Raw genomic sequence first — 12,540 nt, forward strand, 5'->3', positions numbered from 1 at the left:
TTAGCTGTGGGACTTCGGTTAAGGGTACTTTCTCTATTAGTTTTCTCATCCATAAGGTGTGAATAATTTATATGTCTTATAGGGAGGTTTAAGGATTAAATGAGCTAATAAGTGCTAGTCACTTAGAACACTGTCTGGCTTAGGGCAAGCACTCGGTAGGCGCCACATCCCGTGTTGTTATATTAATTATTGTAAATGCGCGACGAGGGCTCAGCCAGCACACGGGCACACGTGGCTGTTGCTGCCGCTGTTATAACCTGTGCCCTTTGCTGCCTTCCAGGAGCTTGGGCCCCTGCCCCAGCCCGGCAGAGGCTGCGGAGGTTCGCCGTCGGGAGGAAGCCTGGTGCCCGGGCCCCCGGCCCAGCCCCGGCCGCGGGGAGTGGCGGCGCCCACGAGGTAGCGGCGGCCTGCGGCGGGGCCCCCGGCCGTGAACCATGGGCCAGAAGCTGTCGGGGAGCCTCAAGGCGGTGGAGGTGCGGGAGCCGGCGCTGCGGCCGGCCAAGCGCGAGCTGCGGGGAGCAGAGGCGGGGCGGCCGGCGCGGCTGGACCAGCTGCTGGACATGCCCGCGGCCGGGCCGGCCGTGCAGCTGCGGCACGCGTGGAACCCCGAGGACCGCTCCCTCAACGTCTTCGTCAAGGACGACGACCGGCTCACCTTCCACCGGCACCCGGTGGCGCAGAGCACCGACGGCATCCGCGGCAAGGTGGGCCACGCGCGCGGCCTGCACGCCTGGCAGATCCACTGGCCCGCGCGCCAGCGGGGCACCCACGCGGTCGTGGGCGTGGCCACGGCCCGGGCCCCGCTGCACTCGGTGGGCTACACGGCGCTGGTGGGGAGCGACGCCGAGTCGTGGGGCTGGGACCTGGGCCGCAGCCGCCTCTACCACGACGGCAAGAACCGGCCGGGCGTCGCCTACCCCGCCTTCCTGGGGCCCGAGGAGGCCTTCGCGCTGCCCGACTCGCTGCTCGTGGTGCTGGACATGGACGAGGGCACGCTCAGCTTCGTCGTGGACGGCCAGTACCTGGGCGTGGCCTTCCGCGGCCTCAAGGGCAAGAAGCTGTACCCGGTGGTGAGCGCCGTGTGGGGCCACTGCGAAGTCACCATGCGCTACATCAACGGCCTTGACCGTAAGTGCGGCGTGCGCGCGGGGCGGGCGGCCCTGCGTCCGCCTGTCCTGCCCCTGAGGGGCCTGGGGAGGGAGGCCGGAGGCAGGGGAGCCCCCCCCATAGCACTGGGGGTCACCCCGCCAAGTGGAGGGTGGGGCCAGGCTCTTAGGCTTGATTCTTAGCCCTCTGCTGGCTTCCTGATCTTGGGCCGTGCCTCAGTTTCCCTATCTGCAGGAGTGGCCCGGTGTTCGCGGTCCTGGTTGGGATTGCGTTGAAGGCGGAGCAAGAGTAATGCATGTGAAGGGACTGGAAGAGGGGCACCTGATAAGGGTTATGCGAAGTGAGGTCCCCTGTGTGCGCAGACTCCCGCTCCCAGCAGGAGAGCGGCACGTGGAAGGCACAGGCCCTGTCCTGGAGTGCCCCGCGCTGAAGTCACTGATAAGTAGTGAGTGACAGCAACTATCATTTATCGACCACCTCCTGTGTGTAGGGCTAAACACCCAAATTCCAGCTCTTCCTAGTATTGAAGGGGGCAGCTGCCCCTCCTGTCTAGCTCATGGGAATGAGAGTTGTAAGTTGCGGAATCTTCTGGTTTTTCCAAGAGGGCCCAGAAATCTAGATTTTGTGTGAACTATCCTAATTTTAAAGTAGGCTGCCGCTGGAAACACCCTTGCCGGCTGCAGATAAGCCCGTAGGCTGCTGGGTTCGACCCCTAACAATTCTAAGGTCTCCTCTCATTTAACGTATTCAGTCATCCTGTGAAGCAGCAATAGCAGAAGTGGCTATTGGTCTTCGGATAGAGCCACTCCTGGAGGCAGGGTGGCCTCTGGACAGAGGGGCACATGGACGCCTATCCCACAACAGCGGGTGGGACCCGGTGGGCTCATACACTCCTTGTCCAAACAGATGCCCTGCCACACCCCTGACGTAGCTCACAGAGGTGGGCACCGAAAGCCAGAATTTCAGTTTATTCATTTTAAAGGAGAGCTATAATTGCCCCGTTTCAGAGATGAGAAAACTGAGGAGTGGGGCTACAGAGAGCTAGCACCAGGTCTCCCCAGGTCTGTCAGCCTCTGGAGCCCACTCTTTTTTCATGCTTCCCCTGTAAGTTGAGGGACTGAGAGTAACACTCAAGGACAAGATTTTACTCAAGTAAGATTTACACTTACTCAAATGCAGGGTGGGTTGGCTTTTCAAGGGCAGCGGGCCGACAGTGGCTGGTAGGCTCAGCTCCCTGGTATAATTGGTGACATTCTTGCTCATATTTTATTTTCGTGGTTGTTGGACTAAGATTGCCTTTGAATGGCACAGTGTTGTTTTGTTTGCTCTGATTAACTGGTTCAATCTAGGAGCATATGAGTGTGTCCTGAGAAGGCTAGTTTAGTCATCCCACTGCCTTGTGGAGAATGTCTGGATCCTTTGCAGACATGGTAACCACGCAAACCTCAGTGCTGAGAAAACCAACACCAACAACACTCTCTTTATACAGAATTGGAAATTTTACTTGCCAGAATTGATCTCTGGACTGGACAGGTGGACTAGGTGTACAGCTCTTGAATCTGATCTGCCTTATTTCCAATTGTATCCCTAATGTTCAGTGGTTTTGTGTCTTTGGTGAGTCAGTCACTCTAACGCCTTACATCTCTTTTTACTCATCTATAAATTGGGTCAGTATCAGATCCCCTTCATAGCTACTGTGAGATCTTGTGTGGTGACACCAATAATATGGTAGCCGGGATTAAAGGCTGATGTTGATACCCAGTGGGAACTACCTAAGCCAACAATTGGACCCCCAAGGTGGGATTCCTCTTGGGTATTGATTCACATTGGGGTATTATCTGTTGTTTGGTTTCCAGGCACAAAGCTAAGGTGCTAACAAGGTTGCAGCCAGTGGTTCTCCCACACATGATAGGATTGGGAGCAATCGAGCCTTGGTGCTTGCTGGGGTTGGGGCCCTGTGTAGGAAAGAACAGTTGTGTTCTGGGCATTTTGAGCTCTTGGATCCTTCAGGAAGCTAAAGGAACTTGAGACTGAAATTTGGAGTGTTCCAAACTTCCCACTGGCAGTAATATTTTTCATCGGCTGAAGCTGGAATGCCCATCGAGGACTCAAGGAGAGTCCATGATATCATATGAGACAAGCCTATGGCATCTTCTATTTGGTGACAGAATTGACTTGTCTGCTGTGGCACTGGCCTGTTCCCCAGATAGGAGTAATGTTTTCTATCTCAGGCAGGGTATAACTGCAGAAGGAAGGAACTCAGCTTCTCTGGGCTTCAAAAGGCCCGTGGTCAGGGGAATGAGCCCTGACTATGGGACAGGCCATAGCAGAGGCTGCAGTGGAGCCTGGCAGGGGCTGATTGGGAAGGGACCCTGTGAGGCCTATACCTGGTGACCTGGGCTGAAGGCCACCAGTGGATCCTGGGCACTTGGAAGGGTTTGGTCCTAGGGATTCTGTAGGCAGGGAAGGTGACCCAAGGTAGGGCTCTGTGCATGAGAAGAGTTCTGAGCCAGAATGATGGCAGATCCCCAAACTCAGACCCTACTGGGATGTGGCCACAGTTAGAGACAAGCTCAAGAGCAGAAAGATGGGGCTGCTCTCTGGGTTGCTTCCCCATGAGATCATGGGGGCAGGACTCTGTCCAGGGCCCCTTATAGACCCCAGCAATCACCAGGAGGCCATGGGCAATGATTACCTCCTCTCTCTGAATCTCGTCGTTCTCCTTTGTAAAATAAAATGGGCATGATAAAGCTCACCCGCACAGGGCAGACACAGAAATTGGTGCTCACTGCTTTGATTAACTAAGTGAGCTGAGCTGGGTCCTGAGGTTCACCTATGGATTAAAACAAAAATGGCCTTAATAGAGGTTTCTCCTCTAATGTGATTAAAGTGAGTTATACCATTTTTTTTATTTTTTGAATATTTATAACCATAAACGCAAGACTTAGAAAGTGCTAAATGCATTTAACTCTGAAGCTTGTGACTGTTGAGGGCAAGAGCTCCTGGAAGTGCTCTTTCCTTTGCCAATGTGTTTCTTCAGCTATGCCATGAAGTGAAACAGCTCAGCTTCCTGGGGGTTGCTGTAAAGAGCTGCAGCATTCCCAGGGGCTCTGCCACCTGAGTGAGCTGAGAAAAAAGGAACCGAGGCCAGGCAAACAGGCCAGCTGTCTCCAGGTGACAAGGTCCAGGGCCCAAATAATAACGATAACAGTAACTAATACTTATATAATAACAGCAAAAAGTAATATAGAGCTTAGTCTGTGCTGGGCTCTATTCTAAGCACTTTACAAAATCTAACTCAATCTTGTAACAACTTTTTGAGCTACTACCTGTATTATCATCTTTATTTTATAATGAAGAATTGACGCACAGAGAGCTTGAGTAATTTGCTCAAGGTCACACAGCTAGTAACTGGGGTAACCAGGACTCACATTGGCAGACTGGTCCAGTGGACCCCTTGTGGAGATGATCACAGACACGGCAGGAAGAGTTTGGACAGGAGAGCCTACTTCAGCCGGCCTAGTGAGCAGGACTCTTTCCTTCAGCTATGAATTGGGGGGGCCTTGAGATGCTGACCCTGTGTTTCCTCCTCCCATCAGCTTCATCTCCAGCCCTCAAAGCTCTTGGCTCAGCACAGAGCTTCTCAGCGTGTTCCAAAAGGCTAGTTGCATCAAGGCAGCCCCAGCAGTGGCCATGAACCAGGCATGCTTTGATTGTTAATGGGATAATGTCACTGACAATGTCCCACCTGCTGCGAGGGTCAGGCCTTTGGAATCAGCTCTGGGCTGGTTTCAGGAATTGCTCCTGGGCTCATGCTCCTGGTTCCTCCTCCATGCTGGCTGCCAGGAGGGCTGACAGTCTGGCTTTGTCTCCTGTCATGGAGTTCTTGGGCGGTGAGCGGTATGTGAGTGACACAGGAAGTGGCGAGGAGCCACAGACAGAGACAAGCAGGTTGGAGTCTTGAGCAGCTTTGATTGGGGACTCATAATAATTATACTTTTTAAAAGATACCACCCATGCCACCCATGTTCTGTGCCTTGGGCCAAATGTACTCATTTTACTTTTGTGTTTTTTTGGTTCACACAATAAACCTTGAGGCAACATGACTATTATTATCTCTGTTTTATAAAAGAGGAAACCGATTCTTGGAAGGTGAAGAATTTGCCTAAAGCCACACAGCTAGCAAGTAACCTAGGTCATAACCCTGTGCCCTGTCCCCTGCTGCCTGGGCCAGCTCTGTCCCCGTTCTGCCCACTGAGCAGGGCCTGACTCCACAGAGCAGGTGGTGGTGTCCTGGGCTGACTTCCTGGGGGGTGGAGAGTGGGGACCCTAGGATGTTGGGCCTAACTGGCAGAGAGGGCTTGTCTGCCTGCATCGAGCCAGGGAAATTGTATTTCCAGACGTAGTTCCTAGATGGTTTAATTGATCTGCCAACAACTATTTATTGGCGCAATGGCTCAGCAGAGGAGGCTGGCGGCCAGCCAAGGTTTCTGGTATTGATGAAGGCCAGAGAGAGTTTTCTACCAGGATGACTGCAAGGACACCGTCCCCTTGCCAGAGCTGTCCTCCCAGTCTGCACTGAACTCATGACCTTCCCACTCAGCTCCCATGTATCTCCTGGTTGGCGCGATCCTCCCAGCCTTGCCGACATCTGGACTCAACTCCTCTTCCCTCCTGACCAGGTCCAAGCCTGGTCTCCCCTTCACCCCCTGCCCTGCCATTCTGCCCTGACTCCAGCTCACCCTCAGCCTCAGCCCAGGGCTCTGTCCCCTGCACCCTCAGTGCAGCTCTAAGCTCTCCCCCTGTCCGCCCCATTACTCACTTTCCACATGGTTCTGCCTCTTTCCCCAGATGGATATGAAGTTCCTTGGGGCACAAGGGTAACTCAGGAGACAAACGTGGGGAAGTGCACAAAGAGAGATTTAAAAATAGGATGCATTCACTTCTCAAAAGTAAACTGTGCACATGGCGACAAATTTAAAACACTACCAAAGGGTGTCCAGTGAAATATCCACCCCTGCCCATAGCTCCCCAGCTCCTCTTCCTGAGCAGGGAGAGCTGAAAGTTGCCTGCTGGCAACCACCCTTAGCAGTCTCTCATGGGCCCTTCCAGAATTTTATGACAGACATTTTACGCAAGTGTCATCATAGTGCAAACATTGCTCTGCATCTCATTTTCCCCCTTAATCTAAGTTGGTGATTGTTTAATATGATTAACATAGAGCTGCCTCATGCTTTATTAACAGCTATATGGGTTTCCATGGTATGACTATCATAATTTAATTCTTTCAACCCCTATTTTTGGATATTTAGGCAGTTTCCAGTCTTTGAGAATAAACTTTTGATCCTGACTTGAATTTCATTTATGCCCCCTTCTGGTGAATTGAAACCCTTGAGCCTTAGTTTTACCATCTGTGTAATGGGAATAATTATATGTACCTTGCAGAGTTGCTCTGGATCTTGAAATTGATGCAGAAATGAAGCGTGGCCCAACCTGTGGCTCCTAGTGGGTGCATGGTGGAAGGGAGATGTTGACTTTGCTTAGCCTGCATTACCAAACATAACATGCCCAGTGCCAAGCTCATCTTGGGCACCTGATGAATGTTAGTGAATGATTTTATTTCTAGTTTAAAATACAGTAGAATTGTATTAATTTGTTATTAAGGGGGCTTTAAACACATGGTTGGGCTAGGGTCCTTTGAGTGGTATAATCTAGTCAGTCCTCACGTAGGTTGTATGTCAGCACAGTAAGCCCCCTGGGCCCCTTACTTGCCCAGAGAAGGTCCATACTAAATGTGTTTTGCTGTTCTGTTATTAATGTGGCTGCTACTGCTGAAAGCGGAAGTTCATTGAGGTGGAGACTGCATCCCTCTCGGCCACACTCCCCACAGCACCCCTTAGAACAGAGTGCATAGTAGGTGCTCAATAAATCATATTCATGTACTGGCCTCCCACCACCAGCACAGCTTTTTTTCTTTTGTGCATTGCAGTGGGACCTGAGTCACAGTTGGCTGGAATAGAGGAGGCTTGCCTTTTAGCTGCTGCCACCCTGAAAACTTGACTCCCGAGTGGCCTGTCCCCACCTCTCGTTGTGTGCCATGCATGGTACATCTTTCCCCACATCCAGGCCAAGCAGAGGCTGCATGATGGGCCCTGCAATTCAATGCAGGAGCTCAACATTCAGAAACTGGTCCCTACCCTTTGTTTTCCGCAGACAGGAACAGGCTTTCAGCTGAAAAGGTTTCATTCAGACGCTGTGGCATGCTTTGAGGATTTTTTTTTCCACAGTTAACACAGTCATGAGTAGATTCAATTCAGGAAATCATGCCTGCTGGTCGAGGGATTTGAAACTCAGGCCCGGTCAGGATGAGTATGTAGAGAGGACACTGAAAACAATATGCTTCTGCCACCTCTCTCTCTCTCTCTCCCCCCACAGTGTGAGGTTCTGGGAAGATTCAGGGCTTGGGGGTCTCACAGCCCTGGACTCAATCCTGACTTGGTTGCTAATTAGCTGTGACTCCAAATGAGTCACTTCACCCCTGAGCCTCAGAGTCCTTATTTATAATAGTAACAGAAATTTACTTTGCCACAGGCATCAGGTTTGTGGATAATAGGCACAAAATGACTAGGCCAGTGCCTGATACATAGTAGGTACTAAAACAGGTGGGTATAAAAATTGCCATTTATGACTTTTACAGCTCCCATAGATTGGTACAATTACTTAGTGTAATTAAATGTAGAAATAATAATTATTAAATTTGGGTCCACGTTGGGAAATCTGAGGGATTTCACACCAGGAATGTGTTGGTTTGGGAGGTTCTTGACACTTCTTTAATATACACGGTGGAAATGCCATCTGAGGTTCAAAGGCCATGTAAATTTGTTACAATGAGCTGACAGTGTTTAGCCTTCTCTATGAATAGTTTTAAAGGTTTCCGGCTAAATGTCTGGTTCAAGTGTGTTGTAGCTCCCAGTGGTGACTCGCCTGGTGAGTGTACCAGCAAATGTGTCCAAACAGGCAGTGTCCCTACCAGCTGTGCCCACATGTATATTTAGTGGAGATGAGCTGCTGAGGTTGTGGGCCTGAGGGCAGAATCTGCCTCAGAACAGATGTTACTAGGCTTGGCTGTGGGCTGTCGGCCACTGATCTTGGGAAGAAAGGGAAGGGGGAAGAGGCGGCTGGTCTCCGCCTTTAAGAGGCTGGCAGGAAGGTAAGGGCAGCCGCAGGCATTGGGGCTGGAATGGATGTGGTCCAGCAGCTGGTACAAGACCCTCATTTTACAGGTGGGAGCTGAATGGACCAGGGAGCTGGGACGATTTGTCCAAAGTTACCTGCTAGTTAAAACTCAGGGCTCCGATCCCTCTTGAAAACGCTCATCAGAAACAAGCAAGTGAGAATTCCATGCAGTTATGGGTCTGTCTTGAAGAACCTGACACAGTCAATGGAGGACATCGGAGTACAGGAGAATGAAGGGTTGGGGTGGAGGGACCTGAAGAGCTTCCTAGGGGGTGGCCTTGGAGCTTGGGCAGAATTTAAACAGGTGCCCCCCCAGCCCCGCATACATACATGAAGACCTCCCTTGCCTCCCACATGCCCGAGATCCTGTCCCTATCCCGACTCATAGAACAACGGGTTCAGCACATCAGAGACCAGAGATAACTGGTCTCTCCACTTATTACCTGGATGACCGGGGCCTAAGTTCCCCAACTTCTCATACCTGTAAAGTGAGTATGACAGTGGGACTTACTTCACAGACTTGTCACCAGTGCTTCTCAAACCTTAATGTGCCTCCAAGTCAGCTGGGGGGTCTTGTTAAATGCAGATTCTGACTTAGGCTGGGCCCCAGGTGCTGTATTTCTGACAAGCTCCTGGGTGATGCCCATGATGCTGCCGATTGAAGGTGGGGCACAGGACGAGGCCTCCACACTTCCCAGTGTCCCCTAGCCCCGCCGTCCACCTGCCTAACCCCACTCTGATCCCGCAGCCAAGCTAATCTGCCTATTCCGCCGCGCCTGGTCTGTGCTGACCTCTCTATAGAAGTGGCCTGCTTCCCGCTTTCCAGCGAGGCCCGGCGCTTCCTAGCGCCGCTCTGCCCGCCGCCCCTCCTGCTGGCTGATGCAAAGGCGACTTCTGTGCCTCCTGCGCCCCTTCCTGTCCCAGCCAGCCCACCGCCCACTTGTTCCATCCTCCCTGGGACCACGTGACTTAGTGTATGTGGCCTGGAGCCCGAGTTCTCACAGTTGCCAGCAAGGTCAACACAAGTAAATCCACACTATTATCCATGAATTTCCCACGAGGGTCACTTTGTTTGGGAAGGGATTACTGCAAATAGAAACAGCTCTTTGTTAAATATCATTGATTGAGCGCTCACAAAAGGCCAGACACCGCTCGGTGCTGCTCAGGCATCATCATATTTAAACCTCCACAGCCTGGTGCAAATGCTAGCAAGCTCCCTCTGCACATACGCTCACCTAACCCCCGCAGATGAGGAGAAGGTACTGTCCTCCCATTTCACAGGCAAGGAGACTGAGGCTGAGGGAGATGATGAGGCCGCTCACGGCACATGCTTGGGAGGCAGCCATCTGCAGACTTGAATCCAGGCCTCAAGGTCCAGTGCCCACATCTCTAACCTCCATGCTCCACACGTCACAGTGAGTGTTTATCGAAGCTGGTGTTGGCAGGTCCCATTTAAACACCTTTAAATACTGCCGAGTGGAACCCGTGCTGATGCTGAGTGGGTGCTGCGTGGGAAAGCCATGCCTAGAGTCAGCAGCTTTGCAGGAGGGTGTTTAAACGACTGCGAGAGCAAATGGCCTGCTAGGCAGGCGGCAGCATTTGTTTGCCTAGGGCCAGGGAGCCAGCTGATCCTCCCAGTCTCGTCCTTTGGTTGAGGCGAGGGGGCGGTTAGCGTGAGTTACGGCCTAGCCCAGACACTAATAAGGCTGCTTGTCTGCGGCCTTCCATAATTCAAGTTAAGGCTGTGCCGTTTAATAGCCCTTCTTCATCAGATCTTCCAGGACTCGGTGCCTCCTTAATGATTTATTTGCTTGGGATGAAATTAAGCCGAGACAGCGTGAGCTTGGAAAATACTGCCGTGCCGGCTTCCCACTTTTTTTATCTTTGCTGGCGGCCTCTTCTATAAATAGAGCTGCCAGCCCCGCTTTGTGACCCGACTGCTGGGAGCTTCAGAGGGCACAGGCTTCCCCGTCATTGGCCCCTAGGACCACACTTGGTGGGGCACCTGCTGCCCTTCATCTCTCCCACCTCCAAGGCCAGTGACCTCACTGGGGTGCAGCGAGAGGCCAGAGCTGCCAGCAAAGACATCGTCATCTGGGCTTAGAGTCATTAAGTAGAAGCATTCGAGTTGATCCATTTGGAGCCTCAGCTACCACATTCCAGATGTTGCCCTATTTGTTGATGTTTCTTCCTCAAAATGCATTTCACGAGGACATCCCAGGGTGAGAGCCACTGTGCTTCTGGTGTTCAGTTAGGTGGGTGACAGCTCTCTGCCTGAAGTCTGGGCCTCACTAGAAGGGCACGTGAGATCCTGTTTTTCTCCCTAAGAGTGGCCACCTCTGGGGTGAGGGGCCAGAAGCACAGCTGGGGGCCACTCACAGCGCTCACCCAGAGGCCAAGTGCCAAGAATGGGGTTGGGATGTTTAGTTGGGGCCCCTTTGGAAGTCCATATCCCAGAAAACTCAAGTTGCCTCAGGAAAGGGGGCGAGTATATGATTGCATGAAGACTGGGGTAGGTCCAGGAACAGGCGTGTGCTCAGGCACCCCCGGCTGCCTCAGCTGCTCGTCTGTCCCAACTGTTGCTGACCTCTCCCATTTTTTTTCTGTTCCCTCATAGTTTGGGTGCGTCTTGGCATTCGCTCACTGTGGCTCTGACCCCACCCCTACGCTCTGATAGCTTCTACCTCACAGTTAGTTGCATGTTCTTGTCCCAGGTCTTATTTAAAGTCCTGAGAGTTGCTGATGGGCCCAGTGCTTCCCAGGTGCAGGCAGAGGTTCCCCCTGGTCCTCTGATTGGCTGCCTCTGGATTGGTTCTACTTGCTGGTTCCTGTAGCTGCAGGGAGCTGGTCACTTAGCACACCTGCCTGGATATCAGCATCCCTCAGGGAGAGCGTGGAAAACAGATTTTGGCTGTCTCTCACCTATTGAATCAGTGGGCCTTGGAGTGTGTGTGTGTGTGTGTGTGTGTGTGTGTGTGTGTGTATGTGTGTGAGTGTCACAGCTTCCCAGGTGATCATGTCATCAATTCAGTACTGGCCAGAAGTCAGCTGTTTGGCATGCCTGGCTAGAAGATGGGTGCAGGGTCATGTAGGGAGGGGGTGCGGGTAGGTGAGCAGTGATGTCCCAGATTCACAGGAGTTGCTGGTGGGGACGTGCAGTCCCAGGCCCAGCAGGGCTCTGGCTACCAGTCTTGACTGGATCAGGCCTTGGGAACCAAGGAAACAGATGTTTGGTCCATGTGGCCTCAGGATTGACTTGAGTATTGTGGAAGCAATGCCCAAAGTCGGTCCCTTGGCCAGGGTTCTGGGACCCATGTGTTCCTGTGTGTGCCACTTCTGCGCCCTCAATCGAGATGGCATAGATAGAGTCAGGAGTCCTCCTGAGTTGCTGCATTTCTCCCCACCAGCAGGGGCTAGACTGTCCCTTTTGCCCTTGTGTCCCAGCCCCTGGCACGTGGTGGGTTCTCAGGCAGCGTCTACTGACTGAATGGCTGGATAACTAAGTTCACACAGCAGGTTGACAAAGCATTGCACGTTTGGGTGGAGGGCAAGGCATAGGGAAAGAGCACCCTTTTCTCACAGCCTTAGCACAGAACAGAAAGTGTGTACTCACTTCTCATTGAAACTTCAGGGAAGGGAATTCTGAGAAGTTTCCAGTTAGCTAGGAACAGGACCTTGAAATTAGTCACACCCTGCCCACAACCACTAATTTGATCTGTGTGTAAAGAAGCCATTGCTTTTTCCACAACCACACACGGTCTGCGTAGGCCAGTCTGCCCACTGGCGTGGGAAGGGACAGTGGCATCAGCCATCTATCCTTTCACTCGGTGTTTGTGAAGGGCCTGCCTGTGCCGGCCTGGGCCAGGAGCGGGGCTGCAGTGGTGAGCCACACTGGCCCTGTTTCCACTCTTTGGAGCCCACGGTCTGCCTGGGAGCCACACTCACAATAGGAGAGGCTTTTGATCGGTCAGCCAGTCACTCAGTGGCTATTTTTTTAACATCTCCCATGTGCCAGGCACTGGGGATACTGTGATGACTATTCAGGGGAGAGACAGACAGAAACAGAGAAAAACCCAAACAAATGCTATGGTAACTTTAGACATAGTTAAAAGTGATTTAAGAGAACAAAACTGGAGGAAATGATGCAGTGGTGTCTCCAAGCTGCTTCCCTGGCCTCCTTTCTGGGGAGGGGGCATG

The 12,540-nt window shown here is 52.3% G+C and overlaps 1 protein-coding gene across 1 annotated transcript in view; it reads left to right on the forward strand.

Moving 5' to 3' along the window:
* The first annotated feature begins 434 nt into the window (after positions 1–434).
* SPSB4 (splA/ryanodine receptor domain and SOCS box containing 4) overlaps positions 435–12,540 on the forward strand; it is a 53,654-nt gene continuing 41,548 nt past the window's right edge. The window contains exon 1 of the mRNA XM_016209840.2: positions 435–1,128. Within this exon, the coding sequence (XP_016065326.2) occupies positions 435–1,128 (694 nt within the window). The remainder of the gene's footprint in view (positions 1,129–12,540) is intronic.

This window comes from Miniopterus natalensis, chromosome 15 (assembly GCF_054644295.1).
Source record: "Miniopterus natalensis isolate mMinNat1 chromosome 15, mMinNat1.hap1, whole genome shotgun sequence".
NCBI lineage: Eukaryota > Metazoa > Chordata > Mammalia > Chiroptera > Miniopteridae > Miniopterus > Miniopterus natalensis.